Source organism: Hemibagrus wyckioides, linkage group LG02, assembly GCF_019097595.1.
Source record: "Hemibagrus wyckioides isolate EC202008001 linkage group LG02, SWU_Hwy_1.0, whole genome shotgun sequence".
Taxonomy (NCBI): Eukaryota; Metazoa; Chordata; class Actinopteri; order Siluriformes; family Bagridae; genus Hemibagrus; species Hemibagrus wyckioides.
Genome location: NC_080711.1, coordinates 20612466 through 20633709, shown reverse-complemented (window position 1 = coordinate 20633709; position 21244 = coordinate 20612466). Strand labels below are relative to the sequence as shown.

At 39.1% G+C, this 21244-nt stretch overlaps 1 protein-coding gene and 1 gene segment (V, D, J or C); both read right to left on the bottom strand.

Moving 5' to 3' along the window:
- Window positions 1-141: 141 nt before the first annotated feature.
- Window positions 142-791, bottom strand: LOC131368902 (Ig heavy chain V region PJ14-like). The segment is given in 2 exon segments: window positions 142-651; window positions 735-791. Coding segments are annotated over 2 exon segments (477 nt in total).
- Window positions 792-10112: 9321 nt separating this feature from the next.
- On the bottom strand, window positions 10113-18249 carry rest (RE1-silencing transcription factor). The gene is made up of 4 exons (XM_058416305.1): window positions 18090-18249; window positions 14585-15471; window positions 14218-14301; window positions 10113-13591 (listed from the first exon to the last, which is right to left on the bottom strand). The coding sequence occupies exons 2-4, from the start codon at window positions 15459-15461 to the stop codon at window positions 11496-11498; spliced, it is 3057 nt and encodes a 1018-aa protein (XP_058272288.1). The 5' UTR covers window positions 15462-15471; window positions 18090-18249; the 3' UTR covers window positions 10113-11495.
- Between the last annotated feature and the right edge of the window lie 2995 nt (window positions 18250-21244).

Sequence of the window (21244 nt, the reverse complement as noted above, 5' to 3'; positions counted from 1 at the left end):
TTCTGTGTGATTATATAGGACAATCTGTGTGATTGTCCCATATACTGTACAGTACATTACAGTGGAAGATCACAGTTTTCCTGAAGGCTTCTTGATCCATCCTGTACTTTAGCTAGTGAGGGCATAGCCAGAAATCTGGCAGGCAACAAACTCAGGGTGATGCTGTTCACAACTGAGAAGAGTGGTAAAGAAGCTATTAAACATACTTCACTTCAACTTACACTGAAACATGGCACATAAGAGTAAGGTGTGGAGAGGTTTTTGTTGCATTATAACGTTTAACTCTACTAATAATCCTTGCATTTAAAAAAAAAAGTTTTTGTACACCCCTCCCACTGAGTTGCAAAGCTGTGGCTGCCCTTGCACAGTAGTAAGCAGCTGTGTCCTCTGACACCAGGCTGTTGATATCTAAGTAAAGCACACTCTTGTCTCTGGAGATACTGAAACGAGTTTTAAAGGAAGCGCCATAGTCTATTTTTCCACTACCCCATATGATCCCAATCAGCTCCAAGCCTTTTCCTGAAGGTTGCTTGATCCATGCTGTTCCAGAGTCAGTGAGGGCATAGCCAGAAATCTGACAGGACAACTTCACGGAGGCTCCGGGAGATTTAACCTCATCAAGAGACGAGGTCAGGCTGATGCAATGTACGTCTGAAAAGAGAAGAGTGGACTCAACACAGACTGAAATATTTAGCATATAAAAAGCGTACGGTGTGAGAGATGTGTTTACTCACAAGGCACAAAGGATATCAGAAGAAGAAGTAAAGACCAGCTCATGATTCCTCTGCTGTTCGCAACCAAACACAGAGGCTGCCGTGTACATGCAGTGTATTTATATCTGCCTGTGAACTGGGAAATTTGCATGCAGAATGAATTATTTATTTTTTCCTATAGTTATTATGGCAGTCTTTCTATAGCAAACAATAATTACTTTCATATTTTTTAGAATGTTGTAGTAAAATCATGCTTAAAATATGTCTTATGAGAATCTTCATTATTCCTGCAACAATGCCAAATACAATGTCTTTATTATTTAAACTTTAATTAACGTTAACAACTTTAACTAGATTTAGAATTCAATTTAAATTAACAATTTAAGTGCCATATTAACATCCATTTTAATTGATTGAGATGTTTATATGTAATTTTTGGATATTTAACATAATGTTGTATGGTGCAATCTGCTTTATTCCTGCAACAATGCCAAATACAATGTTTTTATTATTTAAGTAAACTTTGATTAACTTATTAGTGGAATAGTTAGATAGTTAGATATTTATATGTGATTTTTTGCCTTCCACAAGGTGAAATAAAAAGGATATAAAAAGATTCCTGTTTGGAAATAAACAGTCTTTGCTTTTGTTCTAAAATGAACATTATTGTGGTCAGTAATTCGCCATAAACGCTGGATGTATCAAATATACAAAAATAAATATATGTGTCAATGTTTATCATACATTTTTTTTGTATTTTCTTCAAATAGCTATTTCATATGTCAGGCTTTACAGGGATAAAAAAAATGTCTTAAATTCATAAAAATCTAATTATTTCCAAAATGCTGTGATAAAGGAATAAAGCACCTTGTGACATGCTGTTATTGTTACAGGACAGATCAGAATGGACAAGCAAAGGCAAGATCAAGCTGTAGAAAAGGTTTTGGGCTTTTCTGTGCACTTTGAAAAGCTTTCCAACTGAGCCTTTGTCTTATTTTTTCCATGCCTTAAATCTTTCTTGTTTTTGTTTTTGTTTTCAAGGTCACCCCTGTACAATGTGATATGACCAGAGGCTATGATAAACACTGGCTTTAATAATCCTGCCTGACATGTGCAGGCAATCCAGATTAATGAGCCAGAAAAATTGTAGGTAACTGAGTTCTCCCGCACGGCCGGGCTCACTGTGCCCCACTGCCGTCCTCTGCTGGGTGTCAGCTTTGTACTGTAGCGCGACCTCTGAGGTTATAGGAACATAACCTCAGAGAGATGAGTAACTCAGCAATGCTTCATTGCTTTACTATTTTTAATTTTTTTTTTTTTAAATAATTCCTTAATAATTCTGAATTGACTAGGTTAGAAAAGGTTAGGTCAGTTTATGAGACTGATCAGGTTTGATGATCACTGGATCAGACTCGATCAGTGTCTGACTGCAGGAATCTGCAAGAACACACAAAGATAGGTGTTTAAAAATAAAAGCGTGTCTGAAAATAATTTTTAAAAAGTATGTAAAAGTCTTATTTTTTTTCTGTAAATTAAATAAATAACAATAACATTGAATAAAAATTGCTAGAGTAAAGTAACTCAAAATATTGCCTAGTCCTATCTCAAAGAATTAAAATGATTCCTGCTGCTGGAAATGAACACATCACTGTGTATCACTGTAACACCCAGAAGAACATTCTGATTTGTTTTTCATCTGTGTCTAACAGAAATTGAATTTAATTAAGGAAATGTACTCTTTTTAACCTCAGACTATGAGAACAGACTGTGTGTTAAACACAACACACTGCTGGAAACATGCTGTATTATTCCTGAATCCACTCAGTAAACACTGATTCAAACTGTTGGTGATGAAGGGATTAATGATGGTTCAGAATGAACACTCTTAATGGACACTCCTAATGTTTGGTAAAGAGTAATTTATTTACACAGTGATGGCACACTTTGATCAAGTTGTTGGTTGGCTACATAGCCATAGTTACATAGCCATGGACATGAGCCTAATCAGCTCAGTTTGTAATCAGATATGAAAATGGATGTCAAATCGTCTTTGATGCTGCACCACAATCAATCTAAAATCTAAAATCTTAAATCTTTACTTGAGACACATGTTTTAAGAAAGGAAAGTCTCACAGTGTCATTGTCAGAATCTGATCACATATAGTCCAATATAATAAGAAATGAGCCACAACTTTAAATTTTTTTGGAGTTCAGTGAGTTAAGTAGCATGTTATGTAGATATAATTTGTTTAGGACTGGTACTGTTTGTTGCTTAAGTATGCAGATGTCAGCATAACCCTGGATTTTATACAGCTGTACCAGTAATCTAAATGACTGTGGCTCTCATGCAAAGTAATTCACAGGCTGCAATGCTAGCCTTTTATTCCTGCCTCAGCAAGCCAGACTGGGGCCGGTTGACAGCCCTTGCTCGCTATGGTGAAATCGGTGCATGTAAAAGTAAGGTTTTGTCCTTTTCCCTTATTTACATCAAACTGAGCTACAGATGCCTCTCTGTGGCAACCAAAGCAGTCATGGAATGGCTGATTGCACAGACCATCTGTTTTTTGGCACAGAGGGCTAAATCTATTGCTTGGCAGAGCTGGACACTGCTTCAGGGTTGAACCCCTCACTGCAGATTAGCTCCTTCAGCAGGTCAGCCTGGTACACCTGCAAAACCATCACTGTGTGCAGCGCCACACTGGCTTGATTTGTGGCCATTTAGTTCTATTCAATTAGGGCTGAATCATGGCCTGAAAGGGCTTCAATTGGAGCACAGGCTTTCTTCCTGCAGCTGATGAAGTGAAGAGATAGCTCGCAAGCGTCTCTGCATCGCCGCATACCTGTGTTCATCTAGGCCCAAAATTTCTAATTTCCAAAATAGTTAGAACTGGCTGGGATGAACAAACGAGCAAAATAAGGATTATTTCATGACCTCAACACCTCAGTGTGGAGGTCTGGGAAAAATGGGAGATGCCTGAGTAGAGGTGGAAAATGGCATGAAGTTAGGTAGAGGTTGTCAAGCTTAGAGCAGACAACACTAGCCTTTTCATCAAGCCAGTCTAAGCTAATGTTAGCAACAGCACAGGTAATCACCTCCAGGAGCTCTTCAAACATCACAGAATGCAGTGGCAATATGACTGCTGCTTGCTCCTTATCACCCATTTCGAGCTCTTCAGAACCTGTGCAGCTGCATCACAGCCTGGTTTGGGAGAATCATCAATTAGAAGATCATTGAAGTCTCTCTTTCTTCCATCACAGACATTTATACTACACGCTGCATCCGCAGAGCCAACAGCAGTGTGGATGACCCCACACATGACTCACATACACTCTTCACCCTCCTGCCATCTGGGGGGGGGGGAATGCAGCTACACCAAGGTTCTGACTCCGCGGCAAATTATGCAGTAAAATTCAGGACCCTAGCTGCACAGAGTGGCTGGAATGACGTTGCTCTCCATGTTGTGTTTCGTGAAGGACTATGTCCAGCCCTACAGGCTGAGATAGCCTGCAACGACACTGATGTGCCTCTACCCTAGTTCATCATGGTGTCTATCTGATTGGATAATTTACTATGCCAGTGGACCTCAGGAAGCCAGCACTAATATGTTATCAGGTACAGACAGGATTTCCCACAGGCCTCAGTGGGAGCTCCAGAACCCATGCAGCTGGCCTGGACCCGAGTATCACCCAAAGAGCATCAACGCTGCCTCAACCTGCAATTGTGTATCTATTGCAGCCAGTTGGGTCATCACTGTGCTACCTGCCCCAAGAAACCTAAGCCACGAGTGAGTAAGGTTGGCTGGAGTATGCTAACAAATCCCGTTATCTCTCAGCCCTAGTTTACTCTGGGTCAGCTGTGAACCTCACAGACCAAATCACTCCAAATCACCACCATGGACAATCAGCCCACAGGGGAGGGCTATATCTTTCACCAAATCATCCCCATAACTCTACAAATTGGACTGTTTCATGTTGAAAAACTGGCTCTCTTTATTAGCACATCCCCATCAACACTGGACAGAAACTCAAGCTTCATAACCGCACCCATTCTGAGGCATTCAGATCCCAACCTCCCATTTGTCATAGAGGTCGACACCTCCAACTCTGGTATTGGGGCAGTCCTGTCAAAGTGCTAAGGCAACCCAAACTAGCTGCATCCAAGTGACATCCTGGACCCAACCCTTATCACGTAACTTCACAGGGCACATTTGGACAAACCTGCACCCAGACCCCGGGAATGACACCATCCTGACCAGGAGGTGTTCATCAGAGGGAGCCCTTGCCTGAATATTGAACTGGTTCCGGGTTAAGGTTACTTCTGGGTTGTATGGAAATTTAAGTCGTGCTCACACTATATTTGCTAGATACTGAGGCGTTTCATTGTTCTACTGTGCTTAATTCCAATTTTTTTATTTGGTTTAGTTTGCCTGCTCTAACTGCTTTTTTTCCAGTTTAGATTTTGTGCCTGTTTTTGACTACGCTTGTGGATTACTGTTTTGGATTATTGTTATGAATAAACTCCACTTATGGATTCAGCACCATCTGCATCTGTTGGGTCTTTACAGTGGGATCTTCATGGTGAGTGTTGATGAGACTCAATCACTCCACTCAGCTCAGCTCAGCTCCATATAAATACTGCATAGACATTCAGCAATCTGGATTTGAATTATGATGTCAGAACCCATAGATGGAAGAGGACAGAGTACCATAGCATTGTAAATGTAAGCATACTGTGTTAGATGCTTAGAGGAGCAGATTCAGGGTCAGTGAGGTGGTAACTTCGGTACATTGACTTTGTTGGTACATTGCCGAAAACGTCTATAAGGTCAGTATAAGTGTTGGAATCTTCACTTTGTTGTGGGTTTTAGGGCCTTCTACATGATTGGCATGAGAAGAAAGAGACAGATAAGGTTTAAGCAGGCTGGGTTCTAAAGAATAATGGGCTAGCCAGCCATGGGGAAGCTAAGACAATGGGGTTATGTGGTGAACTGGTGACCATGAATGACAGTTTCCATGTTCAATATACTCATGTCCATGCGAAGGAGATGGTGCATTGTGTTGGGTGCCATGTTGCCTTGTTCCAACCATAAATCGAGTGCATTTGTCTTTAGTTACTTATATAGAGCTCCAAATCTGCCTTATATCAACAAGCACTATGGTTACTTTCAAAACATGTCTGAACATGTAATATGGATTAGTTCTTGGCAATTAAATAAAATAAATTAAAATGATTTAATAAAATAAAATAAACAAAACATATATAAATATATTAATTTGATTTTCATAATTGTTCCGTAAATCATTTTAGGGTAGTTTCAATGTAAGAAAACACAGGCAGCAGGGCAGCTAAAAGAACAGGTGTATCCTGTTTGTAGAACAATCATTAAACTGTAATGCAACTAATATTTATAAATGTATTTAAGTTTGTCAACCTTCTGGAATTACAAGGAAATGAACTGTAAAATATCTGATCTTCATTCAAAAGCAAGCAAATATCTGCACTTGTTCAAATCAGTACAGTCTCTAATCAGCCAGCATATACATTTTTTAAAAGTATACGAAACTTTGTGGGCTAACAACCTCTCCAAAAGCTAAACAGATGTTACAATTCCTAAGATGAGATGGAAGATGTTGGGTGTGGAGGTACTCTGCCTTACTGACTGGATGATTCTGTTCACCTGATCAAATTTAATTCAATTTGAGGACAATTTGCTGGAGAACTGCACACATAGTACATGCAAATATTTCCAATGATCTGGTTGTTCATTCAAATTTGAAAAACATGCTACTATTTTCTGTAGAAGTTGGCAGATAACACCAACAGAAGGAAGAAATAACTCATGGGTAATTTTAGAATTTGTAGACATATCTGGTCATGTGTCTACTAAACATAAATGCCTGTTAACAATGGTATACTTTGGAGGAAAACATTATGGAAAATTTTATGTATGCAGCTCTCAAGTATGTGGTATCTCAAGCCTCTGGTTCAAAAGAGAAATCCAGAAAGGACAAAAAGCCACCACACATGTGAAGCAGGGTGGTGGGAGCATCATGGTTTAAGTCTGTTTTGCTGCTTTGGAGAACTATGCCGAGAGAATGGCATTGTGTGTTTAGAAATAAATCAAAACAATACCAGATTCTTATTTAGTACAGTGGCTAGACTAACAAAACATCAGATTCCTGGAGAGAGTATTCCGTCACAGTTTAGTAGTGAGGACTTTATGAATTTCTTCACTGAAAAAATTGATAGTATCAGGAACAAAATATTGGATGTTCAACCTTTGACAGCATCCTGTGATCTAGACCAGCCTAAAGCTCCACATTTAAAGCTACAATGCTTTACCAGCATAGGGCAGGAAGAGGTATTTAAACTTATCACCATGGCTAAATCAACAACGTGTTTGTTAGATCCAATTCCAACTAGACTGCTGAAAGTAGTAATACATGCAGCTGGAGAGCCTCTTCTCAATATTATTAACTCCTCGTTATATCTAGGTCATGTCCCAAAATCTCTCAAGTTAGCAGTTATTAAGCCTCTTCTTAAGAAACCGAAACTAGACCCTAATGAATTATCAAATTACTGATTTCAGACCTTCCGTTTATATCTAAAATATTAGAAAAGGTGGTGTCAGCTCAATTATGCTCCTTCCTAAAGGAAAACAATATCCTTGAAGAATTTCAGTCAGGTTTCAGGCCCCATCATAGCACAGAAACCACACTAGTTGAAATCACAAATGACTTGCTTTTAGCTTCAGACTAAGGCTGCATCTCGATTTTAGTCCTGCTTGAGCTTAGTGCTGCATTTGACACTATAGATCATAATATTCTCGTAGATCGCTTACAAAATCAGACAGGTATGCAGGGACAGGCATTAAAATGGTTTAGATCCTACCTGTCAGATCGATACGATTTTGTAGATTTAACTGTCCAGTGTAGTGCCAGTGAAATACGGGGTCCCACAAGGGTCAGTTTTAGTACCTCTGCTTTTCTCAGTTTACATGCTTCCCTTGGGTAACATCATTAGAAGGCATGGGATTAGTTTCCATTGTTATGCCGATGATACCCAGTTATATATCTCATCAAAACCAGATGAAATATCTAATTTGTCTAGATTAACTGAGTTTGTTAAAGTTATTAAAAATTGGATGACTGACTAATTTTCTATTACTAAATTATAAGACAGATTACTATTAATATTACTTATTGGTCCAAAAACAAGTACACAAAAGCTACTAGCTCGGCAGTGAAAGACCTGGGCATTTTATCTGTATCTGATGCAGAAAAGTTAGTTCATGCATTCATGACCCCCAGACTGGACTATTGTAATGCATTACTAGGTGGTTGTCCCGCATCTTCAATAAACAAGCTACAGTTAGTCCAGAATGCAGCCGCCAGAGTTCTTACCAGATCAAGAAAACATGAACATATAACCCCAATATTATCATCCCTGCACTGGCTACCTGTTAAGTTTAGAATTGATTATAAACTAGCACTTATAAACTAGCACTATTTATGTTCAAGGCTCTAAATGGTTTAGCTCCCACGTATCTAGCCAGTCTTCTAACATGTTACAATCCACCATGCTCTTTAAGATCACAAAACTCTGGGTTTCTGGTAGTTCCCAGAATATCAAAGTCTACAAAAGGAGGTAGAGAGTTTTCATATTTAGCTCGTACATAAATGCACAAAGGACATTGTTCATATCACACTCTCCGGTGTCACCCAAATGAGGATGGGTTCCCTTTTGAGTCTGGTTTCTCTCAAGGTTTCTTCCTCGTATCATCTAAAGGAGTTTTTCCTTGCCACAGTCACCTCAGGCTTGCTCACTTGGGATAACATCTAGGACTGTTTGTCTGTTTGTTGTTTCTTATGTTGTTTCTCTTTGTTAAAAGCACTATACAAAAATAAATTGAAATGACGGGGTAGTGACCAGTAACCTGAAGCTTAAGTGAATGTAATGACCTTTCAATTCAGAGTTCAGATCTAACTATTATCTAAAAATATCTATTTATCTAACAATAATTATTTGATATGCAGTGAACTAATTATTAAGGAACTCAATGTTTTTAGGGCAGGATGGCCTACAATTCCTCTTCATCATGAAGAAGAAAGTTATTAGTCAAGGTTATTAATGATTAAATAAGATACCTATTGTGTGTTAGTGATAGGTTACAGTTAGACTATTTGAAATGCACATTTTCCTGGGTAAAGTCCCTGTTCATAGTTTCTAATTGCTTCTGACCTCAGGTGTAAGTATCTGAGCCTAACATACAAATACACTCCAAAACCCACATGAAAATCAACAACTGAACGTTTCTGCATTGCTAAGCAAATCAACCCAAAATCTCTCCACTATGCAAATGGACAATGGGTTTTAAACCCTACTGACATCCTTGTTAAATAAATTGGGAAAATTAAAATCTTAATTCATATATAGCATCGATGTATGTTTCTTGAAGTTGCAGCTTATTATAGGCTCGAATGTGTGTGTGCTTGAGAGAGAGAGAGAGAGAGAGAGAGAGAGAGAGAAATTGTCAGATTATGCCCTCTGCTGATTATGTGGTTAATTGCAAGTAATTAAATGAATATAGCAAACTGATCCTAGTCTGAGAAATCAGACACATAGATCAGGATTTTAAAAACAAAAGATTGAGAGCTTTCTGATGACAACTTGTATAATATTTCTAAATAATATCTGCTCCAAATACTAAAACTTATTTCACGTACCTATATTTCATCAGTTCCTGAATCCTCAAAACACTTAAAAGTAGGTGCTATTTGATACAATTCTATCTTGGCATACATTTACCTAAGAACGGAAAACATTTCTCACATGAACATTCTGGCATTGACAATGCATGCCGCATGTTTTAATTGTCTTTATCTGCAGATTACAAGGTATAAATTATATGTCTCATAACAAAAGATGCAGCTTGTTAACAAGAAGCTTAATAAACTGTAGTCTCATATTCTTCTTGTGTGCCGACAGAAATGGAACCTGATGTCTTCTGCTGTTGTAGCTTATCTGTCTGAAGGCCTAGCATGTGCATTCTGAGATGCTTTTCTGCTCAGCATGATTGTAAAAAGTGGATATTTGAGCCTCCTCTCTCATTAACAAGGGATTTAACCTTACAGAAGTGCCACTCGCTTGAGGTTTGTTGTTGTTTTTCCCCTCACTATTCGGCGCAAATTCTAGAGATCTAAAGACCCAAGGTTTAAAGACCTTTTGAAATCCTCAAACAAGCCCATCAAGGACTAGCAACCCTGCTATGGTCAGTCATGGGATCACATTCTGATGTTTGATGTGATTGGGTAAATAGATACTTGCATAAATGAGTTCCTAGGAGTTCCAATTAATATAGAGCATATACAGGTCAAGAGACATTCACAATTAAGACTGCAATATTTTTATTGATATACTGGTTTATTACATACGAGTACAGTGAATCACAACACTTTTCAATAGATCCAATGTTAGTATCTGCAAATATGAACTATAAAGCACTCTAGGTTACATTTTGTCATTTACAGTAACAGTAATTCTAAACTGTCCATCTAATCTAAGGTTTTTTGTACAAAAGTGAGTTAGATGTGGGGCAAGGGAGTTTTTCCCACTTTGGTATATCCAATATACAATATTGCACTTAAAAAAAACAAACAAAACAAACACAAAAAAAGCTGGGGTTTTTTTTATTAAAAAAAGTAACATGGCACAGATGTAGATTTAGATGGCCATGAAAATGGAGCATGGAACTATTTTTACACACGTTAGATCAGTGGCACAAGGTAAAAAATCTTAATTCAGTTCACAAACAGCACAAAAAAAAAAGATTGTCAGATGCGTAAAAAAAAACCCTGGAGTGACATAAAATGTTTTTCTACCAAAGTCATATGTAGTTGTAGTTTGTTGTGCTACAAAGTAGATGTTGCGAACAAGTAAGCAGTGTATGCTGTCCGAGGGGAACAATGTGTACATTCCATTTTTGGCCAAAAGCTTCCTTTTAAGGCAACAGGAACAAGAGACATAAACAAGCTTTGGCCCAAATTATGATGCCGAAAAGGGACAAACTGCTTGTACTCGAGTGCTCAAAGATCAACGTATGAAAGGACAGGCATTGTACAAAAATTAAACAGCTGCTTGTTTCTACAAATGATGATTAATTCCCCTAGGATTGCACGCATGTGCTGATATTTCAATTAACGATATTATTATGAAATTGTGTAACAGTTCTGAGAATTTTCACAGAACTTTTGTCTGATAAATGAAATTATGCACCCAGCTTTTTTTTTTTTTTTCAAATCTGAAATAAGCAACCGTACAAGACAGCTATGCTTAAATAAAGGCTTCAGTGATCCATTTTTAAACAAAAAAATTGGTTATGTGCAAATATTTTCGACAGATCTAAAAGAGCTAAATTTTCTGAGCAGTTTTACAAAAGTTTTGTTTGTTAATAGTGATTTTCTTCATACTTGGGTGCACATGTTGATACATTCCAGTCAGCCAGAAATTACTAACTGCATTCACACCGATTTACATTTAACCAGGCCCCCAAAAGCTCAACGCTCACAGAGAGAGGCAATTGACAAAAAAAAAACAAAAAAAAAAAAACGGTTAAATGGTGGAAGACTGCCCCCTAAGCATGGCATTTGCCAAATCCAACCATCATCAGCCCTAGAGAATGCTGAAGCCTTAGACTAGAGTCAACTCAGACTTTAGTCCATTTCTGGAATTCTGGTTACTACTCAACATATTCAAAGGGCCCAAATGACTGAAATGAAAGTCTACTTGCTCCCCTGTGTTGCAGTGTCCAGGTAATAGACGTTAACTAGATGGCGATTGAGATGCCGCCTGTAGTCCATCTCCAGTGGAAACGTGCGGTCACAGAACACACAGGTGTGGCTCAGCAACTGTGTGGGTGATGGAAGCTCTTCAGTCGGTGTTTCCGGATGTTTCCCATTTAGCCCAGAGTCGTAACTTACCTCTGAGGCACAGTCGCTGATGTCACTTCCTCCATCATGGCTATGGATGCCCTCGTCATCTTCACCTTCCTGAGATTTGCTACACGGTGGCTTGGACAGGTCCAGTGTTGGGCTATCCGTCCCACTATCAATATCTGAAGATGTCTGGGCTTCCACTGTGCCCTTTCCTTCAGTGGTGGCCTTCACTCTTGTGACTTCAGCGTCTAAAGACGGCTTCTCTGGTAGATTTTTGGTTATGCTCAGCTCCTCAGAAGTGTGAGACAGCTTCTCAGTTGAGATTTGATCTTTTACTGGGCTTGACTGCACTTTTTCATGGTCAGAAGAAAGTCTCAGAGCATTTGCTGCCTCATCAGTCTCCATAAATGTGCTTGGGACCTCCGTCTTAGCTGCTGCTACGTTTGCCTTTCTGCTTTGCCTGCCAATGCCCTTTGACTTCTTCACCTGTTCAGGTGTGCTCATGCTTATGAGTTTGGTGTTTGCAACCTTCACCTTTCTGCGTTTGGCCTTCTCTGCCTGAGGAGAGTGGACATTCTCTGCTAGTTTGCGCTTTGCCATTTTTGGTTTGGCTTCCTCACGATTCAGAGGCTCCACATCACGATTCAATGCTGCTGTCTGTTTCTTGGTTGCTTTCTTGGCTGGTGCCTTTTTGGAACCTTTACTATTTTCCACCTTTCTTTTATGTCCATCATTTTTCTGGAAACTGTTTTCCTTCTCCAGCCTCTCTTTTTCTGTCTGTTCCTCTTCTTCCTTCTTCTCCTTCTCCCTCATTTCTCTCTTCACCCTCTCGCTTTCTCTTCTTTCCTCCTCCTTCTGCTTCAGCTCTTTCATCCTCATTTCTTTCTCCAGCCTCTCACTTGCTCTCCGTTCCTCCTCCTCCTCCTTTTTCTCTTTCTCCACCCTCTCTTTTTCTCTTCTTTCTTCCTGCTTCTTCTCCTTCATTCCTTGCTCAAGTCTTTCTTTCTCCTGTTTCTCTTTTGCTCTCCTTTCCTCCTCCCTCTGCTTTTGTTCATTCTCTTTCTTCACCCTTTCCAGCATTTCATCCTCCTCCCTCTTTTTTTCTCTTCTTTCCTCCTCATCTCTTTGCTTCTCCATCCTTTGTTTCTCCATCCTTTGTTTCTGCTGCCTTTTCTCGAGATCTACTCTTTCTGCCTCGTTAGAATCACCCTGATTTTTGGTGAGGGTCTCTTTCTTCTCCTTTGCAGTCTTTTCTTCTTTTTTAGCACGACTTTTAGTGACTTTGTCTGCAGATTTAGGAGTCTTCTCTGCTTTTTTCACCTCCTTCTCTTTTTTTCCATCTTGTTTCTCAATGCACGGGATAGTTTCTTTGCTTTTCGCTTTCTTGCTGCTTGTTTCTTTTCCTTCGTTTCTTGGTGCAGCTCTTTTTTCTGCTCTCTTCTCACACACTTTTTCTTTCACGGGTTCAGATGCTAGTTTTTTGGCGCTCTCACCATCCAAATTCATCTTTCCACTCTTTTTAATAGAAAGGTTGATGGGGCCTGCGCTTGAATCTGCATCCTCGGATGCCTCTGCTTTTTGTCTAATCCTCATTCTTGGTTCTGGTGGCGACTTCAAATCATCTCCGTCTGCCTTCTTCACCCTCAGCCTAACCTTGGACACGTCCATAGAGATATCAGAGCATCCTGGGTGCCTGGACTTGATGTGGTACTGCAGATTGCATTTCTTGGATGCAGCATACTTGCAGACAGGACAAAGAAACTGCCGTGGATTGACGTGCAGCTCCACGTGCTTTTTGAAGTTGCTGCGGTCAGCTGTTTTGTACTGGCAGAAAGGACAGTTGAGCGGCTTGGGTCCATTATGCACCTGCCTGGCGTGACGTGTCACCTCGTGTTGATTGGCTGCCAAATAGCTGCAGCTGTCACATTTGAATGGTCGCTCACCTGTTGTAGAGATATATTAGGTCAGGATATGTTCGTAAATTTTTCAGGTTTACATTAGGGGAGTGAATAAACACAGACTTTGGCCTCATGCAGAAAAAACACACACAAACTCAATCAGTTCATAAAGGTGCATAGTACAAACCTTTTACCATTTCATCCTGAACCATCTGGATGCATGGTGTACAACAAGAAATACGGTTTAGTGATAAAATAAAGGTAGACAACTGATAAACCAAGCACTAATTGTTAAACAAAAGAGGTTATAAATTCATGCTTACACTTAAATTGTACACATACAGTGGCTAACACATTTACTATTAGCCTTCAGTGGTTTAAAACCTACAGAAAGCTTTCATCTGCTAAAAAATAGTGCCATGCCTAGGAATAACAATTTTTGAGATGCTGTAACAATACCAAGCTCTACTGAATCACACTGACTGCTGCACCACACGCTGACTTTTACTAGTCAGATGTATTAGCATGGTGGAGCTTAGTGGTTAAGGTGTTTGGACTACTGATCGGAAGGTTGTTAGTTCGAATGCCAGGGTATCGTAATCGACACTATACTTGGAGTTTTATACTGTACTGAATGTTTTGTGGCTACAGATGGTATGTGAGTGACTCACCAGAGTGTGTTCTCATGTGCCGTGTGAGATGGGTCTTCTGAGAGCTCGAATAGTCACAGTAAACACACTGAAAAGGACGCTCACCTAGAAAACAGACCAGAAATTGGATAGACATCATTCAATAGCAATTCCATTAAATGTAACACAATTTAAAAGGCACATCAACCAGCAGTAAACTTGTATGGTGTGGTTGTTTATTGCATTCTGATTGTGTATAGTCTATCCCCTTTAACACAACGGTATAAATATACATAGAAATTAAATTATTAAAAAGTCTCAAATTATGATCATGATGATAATCTTGTGTGTGTGTGTGTGTGTGTGTGTAATCTAATTTCTTCCATAAACCCTGACCAAGGCTGCATACCAGTATGTGTGCGAATATGCTGGATGTAGTTGTTCTTCCTGTCAGAGAAGTAGCTGCACTGGTCACATGTGAATAGCTTGCTGGGAAAATGGTTCCTCAGGTGCTTCTTCCAGTGATACTGGCTGACAGTGGAGTATGGGCAGATGGTGCACCTGAACACTCGCTGCTCATCCCCTTCGTTCTTGTGGTGCCTCAGGTGTGCAACATAGTGATCGTAGCGGTTGGTGTTGTAGCCACAGCGCTCACAGCAGATCACTCCCTTGACGCAGTTTTCTGTGGATTTTTGCTGTGCCGGATTAGATTCGTCATCTGATGTTCCACCACCTGCTTTTTCTGCAATCAGTTTTTTTGCGCTGTGGACGCGGATGTGCTGGACAAATTCCTCTTCACACTCAGCTTGAAAGTGGCACGGCTTGCAGTAGAACGGCTTCTTCTTTTTCTTAGTAGGTTTGATCGCTGAGTTTGGCACAGCAACAAAATCTTGTTTAGGCTTTGTCGAAGCCTCTGTGCGAGGCGATTTCTTTGAAAGGTCAGTTGGTACTGTCTCAACAGTTTTGATGTCTTTTTCTATACTGTTTTCTTCCAACTCACTCCCTTCATCCACATTTTCGGTCATCTCATCGTAGATGTAGTGTACAACATTCTCGTCCTCGCTGTCAGAGTAGCCAGAGCATCCGACGTTCTTCAGTTCTGCCATCTGCTTCTCCTCCTCTGGAGGGGACTCCGTATTTAGGGCCACGTTAGCCAGCATGACAAGCTGAGGCGCAGGAAGCTCTGTATCAGGAATGGAGTTTACTTCAGGTTCTTCGGGCAATGAAGCATTTCCAGAGGTCGCAAAGACATCCGTACAGAGATTAAATGCTGTCTGAGAGGCCATGCTTGATCAGCTGAAAGACAAGCATAATCACTATATAACATGCCAGGGTTTAAACATGAAATAATGTCTGAATGTTGAATGGTAACAGATAATGCATTCTTCCTCTAAGGCAAAAAGCATTTCTTGTCATAAATCATGAGACACATATAAAGGTAACTGACTTGGCTTGTTTGTATTCACTACAAGTTGTTGCAAAAAAGCTTTCAAACACAGACATAATGGCTTTAACTATTATATACTCAAAACTGCACAAAAGTCTTAAGACTCAATGTGAGTACAGCCTCTAGGAAATTATCATCAATATCTAGTTCAGGACTCAAGGCCTTGTATGGGCACACGCCTTGTGACTCAGAATGATTCAGCATGCAGAACATATCTTATTTTCCCCCTAAATTAAAGCCTAAAGCTCTGAGGTCAACTAGAAACCCATAACAGGCAAAGACAATTAACTTTTTCCATACTAACTTAAGCTTGTGTTACTAGATATCTAATAAATATGTTCATCAGTCTAGTCTGGTCCATGACAAGTATCAAGAAAAATAATTTCAATGAAATGTTTTGTGATTATGTGCTGCTCTAGGTTTTTAACTTTTTTTTTTTTAATTTGTGAGTCGCAAAGGATGACACAGATGACACCGTTACCTGACACTCTACTACATAAAAAAACACATTTAGTATCAAAAATAACTGTCTATCTATAACTGTCATGTCTATCCTAAACAAAATATCATTGTCTAGTATTAAGTCGTCTTAAAAATAAAAACAACAGGTTCAGGGCTCAAGGCAAGACCAGGCAAACCTGGGTACAGATCAGTATCAGTGAGAACGAGCTTTAAAAATGAGGGACTAAGGTATTCATGGGGCAGTAAAGCACGCATGCAGAGTAAATGGTGTATGTGAGACACAGCAATTCAGCTCCTCGCTCACCAGAGTCTTTGTTTGTGAGTCAACACCCTCAGCTTAAATTTCAATTCTTTGCTAGTGCTCTTAATAAAACATTTAAACAAGTTTAATTCCAAAATTTTTACTTTTTTCATGGTGTTGTACTGCCACCTTAAGAGCATTCTGCTATTATTATTATTATTATTATTATTATTATCATCATCTTTACATATTATCATTATTATTATTCATTATTATTACTATTAAGAAGAAAAGGAATAGAGATGGCATATATACTATATAATACACACACACATACATACATACATACATACACACATATACATATACATATATATATATATATAAAATGTGTGTGTGTGTGTGTGTGTGTGTATTATTATAGACTATTTTCCGTACATGGTTTCCAGCATTCTATCGGGCATTCTGTTCCCCCACCCCAACACATGTCCTTATGTTTGTCTCGCGCAAACATATTGTTTTCCCCCCACCTTAACCAACTTCTCGTGCAATATCAGTTTTTCTCGGGCATATTGTTTTTCCACACCTTAACCAACTTCTCGTGCATATGATTTTTTACTCCATATATATTACAGACTATTTTCCGTGCATGTTTTCCAGCATTCTGTCGCGCATTCTGTTTTTTTCTTCCCCCCTCACAAATGTCCTTGTGTTTGTCTCGCGCATATTGATTTTTTTATTCTTCCTCCTCACACATGTTCTCGTGCACATAGGCTCTCCTCGCGCGCATGTTCTCGTGCACCTTTAAGTCCCCCCCACCACCCTCACCGTCACCCCCCCCCTGCTCACAGCTTCATGTCATGTTGAGCAATGCGGCCATTTTCCCACAGCACCACCACGCTGGCAGAGCAAACTCCCCAACCCGAGTGAATCACAAAAAAAAACACACTCTGTTCTCTGTTCGTGTTCACGTGTTGTTATGAAGTGTCGATATATGCGAGACAAAAAAAAACAAAAGACAAACTTTATAACTCATGTTGAAAACTGAGCGTTTGTTGGACAGCTCCCAGAGTCAGGAAATAAAAATCAGCCATGATGGAATGACATGGGGGGGGGGGCTGTTTCACGACACGTCATATAAATCCTCCAGGTCTTGTTTTCTCGTTTAAGATAAAGTGTCAGCATTTAAAAATAAACCGAATAACTTGTACAAACTGTTACAAAGAATTTCCGGCCTCAAAAAAATCACGTCCAATTAAAAGTCGCTGTCCAGCTTGGACACACACACCCACACACACACACACACACACTTGCACTTCAGCAAGTGTTATAAAAGTTACACACCACCGTGTTGAACATGTGTTGTTAAACCCCTGCTAGCTAGGTTTAGTAAACTTTAGCTAGCTACTTTTCCGGAAGAAGTACATACATGACCACAACGCTTCTTCTTCTTTCTTTTTTTTTTTAAATAAACTGTTTGGTTGTAGTTTCCTTTTTTCGTCGATTTTGCTGTTCTGTCGTGTCGAATATGTATTTCCAGAGAAAAGCGTTTAGTTGGGAAGTGTGTGAGAGTGTGTTAGCCGTGGTCCTGATCTCATTGCTGGACAGCGCCTCTCTCTCACACACACACACACACACACACACACACACACACCCTGCCTCCATTTTACAAACCTACACTCTTTCACTGAACTTCGAGAAAAAAAGGGGATAAAAGTGCGATTTTCGGAGTTTAAACGTCTCCTGCTTCGACAGAAAACTTACCCTCCGCGTTTGTACGACGTCTGTCGATCTTTTCGCGAAGCTTTTTCAAAGTTTTACACGCTCACAAAACTTAACTTTTCAGCTAAACTTGTTCGGGGAAGTGCGAGTCTCGACGCATTCCAACACAGCGCTGCGAGGCGGGGTCCCAAACGCCCGCGGAGCCCCTAGATAGGCACCCTGGATAGGCTACAAAACAATGGTCTTGTATGTACTACGTAGAGCGCTGCTTGTCCAATGGATGGCCGTTTGGAATGGGGCTTGCGTTCCGCGTTACGTCACCGCGTTGCACGAGGCCGCATCTAATTCGGGTTAAGTTTATTGCGCTAGTGTTTACACAACAGCTTCAGTAGTGAATTATTGACTCTAAAGAAATGACCATGGAAAATGATGCAGTTTCTGATGGCTGTTGTTTACTATGTATTATTTTTTGCGTGTAATATTTTACAACTTTTATAGACGTTTGTAAGCTTTAGAGAGTGTTAGCTTGGCCTGCGTTAAGTAGACGTCTAGCATTTTACTTATTGTGGCAATATTTCAAGTTCGACCAGGAAACACATTAATTATGATTATACTGAACTATGTCTGATGTCTTGAGTAAAATTTTTGTGAGTTGTTGTTAGATGTATTTATTTATTTTTTATTCCTGTGAGATGTTTAGTGTTGTGCCACTCTGACATGAAAGGTGACAAGGTGGTATCCCTATTCAGATGGGATTAGTTTATCAGGGAAACTTCTGTAATTTTCTTTTTTTAAACCCATCTCTTAAGTGACAAATCACCCACATCTGTACCGAAATTAAATTGACCACAGGCGGTGATTCCCTACACAAACACCACATCTCTGTGGGAAGACCACAACACAGTTTAGTAAATCTTTCAATTTCTAGAACTTCCAATCAACATGATGGACAAACAAGTTTTTTACATATTACAAGAATTTTACATATTACAAATCAAGTTCCTGAGCTTAAAATGAAACACTGCTGAAACTTTTTGACCTTCACAACTCCGTAGATATTGTGTATGAATCAAACTTTGACCTGAGCACTACAGCTTAATTTTACTTTTAATTGAAAAGTTTCTCAACAATATTGACAAACAACAAATCTCTGATCTTTGAGAAGATCTCAACAGGAAATAAAATCACCAAACAGAAACACACGGTACAGGAGTACATACATTTCATAGTTTAAAAAAAAAAACACAAAAAAAACTCAAACTTCTAACAAGATTAGAACAAAAATGAATTTATGTTGTTATTGAGAGGACTACTTAAAATATTTACTTTGCTTTTACGGAATATAGATGCAAATCTCCAAACATGGTGGAATTTAAGCAAAAATCATAAATATAACACATGTTGTTCTTCCCTTTCATCGTTTCACACGTTTACGAAAGATCTACTTCTGTGAAAGACCAACTGCATTGGATCTCCTTTGATTAGCAGGAGCGTGTGTTCCAATGCCGACAGTGGCCTTGTCCTTTTCTCTGGCATGTAGGATCTGGTAACACTTCCCTGTTACATTTTACTCCAATTGCTCCATAAGTGTTTCACTTCATCATGTTAATGTATCAGAGTCTTGATAAAATTTGACTTTTCTCAATGTGAAGAACTGTTTGGCTGGCAGTGGTTGTTGAACTGTAATTTACACTGACCAGGGATAACATTCCAAAACAGCCCTGACCTGTCATGCACTGTGCATTCTGACACCTTTCTATCAGAACCAGCATTAACTTTTACAGCAGTTTGAGCAACAGTAGCTCGTCTGTTGGATCGGATCACACGGGCCAGCCTTCTCTCCTCACGTGCATCAGTGAGCCTTGGCCGCCCATGACCCTGTCGCCGGTTCACCACTGTTACTTCCTTGGACCACTTTTGATAGATACTGACCACTGCAGACCGGGAACACCCCACAAGAGCTGCAGTTTTAGAGATGCTCTGATCCAGTCGTCTAGCCATCACAATTTGGTCCTTGTCAAACTCGCTCAAATCCTTACACTTGTCTATTTTTCCTGCTTCTAACACATCAACTTTGAGGACAAAATGTTCACTTGCTGCCTCTAATATATCCCACCCACTAACAGGTGCCATAATGAGGAAATAATCATTGTTATTCATTTCACCTGTGCTTATAATGTTATGCCTGATCAGTGTATGTGATTCAATATGTTCATTTTATTATAATTATCTAAGTAAGATTCTGAAATTCCCAGCAGTCTTGTTTCTGCAAACCGTATTCCTTCACATTGCAAGGAGTTATTCTGCAAGTTCAAAATCTTTGCTAATTGTAAGATTGGTATTGATATTTCACATTTTGCCCAATTCTGAAAGCACAAATATTGTAACGTGAAGACATCTTCAATGTTGAATACTCATATCTTTAATATCAAAAGCCCCATGAACAGGGTTTCAAATGGTAAAAAAAAAACTGGATGTCATTAGAACTGTATATATTAATAAAATGAGAAATAAACTCCTGTTTCAATTTCATTAAAAGTCTTACCGAGATGTCATTTCAAAAGAAAAAAAAACAACATATTTTTAAGTGGCACAGCACTGTGTTAAGCATGACAAAGCAACGTAGAAAAGCAGAAGCTGGTTGTATTTCACTCTAAAATAAAAAGATTTAAAATTAGCTTTAACTGTCTGCTATTACACATCAGCTTCACTTTAATTAACTTTATTGTATATTTCTATTTATAAAGTTTTTTTAAGACTTTACAACACAAATGTGAACAGTGAGTATCATATAAAGTTATTTGTACCACCTACTACTGTGCTTATGCTATTGTGCTACAATTGTATATATATATAAAATGTTAACTAGATTTAGTTTAGTTTATGTCTTCATGGAGCTTGCTTTGTGCACAGGGGCATTGTCATGCTGGAACAAGTTTCAAGATTCAAAGAACTTCATTAATCCCAGGGGGTAATTGCTTTGCCATGTTACAGTTACTCTAATAAAAATGGTAGAAAGAAAGAAAGAAAGAAATACATACTATATACAAGGAGAAAACTGAAAAGAAAAAAAAAACAAGTAAAAAGAAACCATTAATAGAATAAATAAGTACAGATGCTGTACAAATACTGTGCAAATAATAGTGTAAAACTGTAATATTGCACACAGGGATTGTAAATTGGTGATAATTTTAATA

Coding starts and splice junctions, on each gene's coding strand:
- rest (XM_058416305.1), bottom strand. CDS start 15,461: ATGGCCTCTCAGACAGCATTTAATCTCTGTACGGATGTCTTTGCGACC. Junction 14,302..14,584: donor GCATATTCGCACACATACTG/GTATGCAGCCTT, acceptor TCTGTTTTCTAG/GTGAGCGTCCTTTTCAGTGT. Junction 13,592..14,217: donor GCACATGAGAACACACTCTG/GTGAGTCACTCA, acceptor TCTCTACAACAG/GTGAGCGACCATTCAAATGT.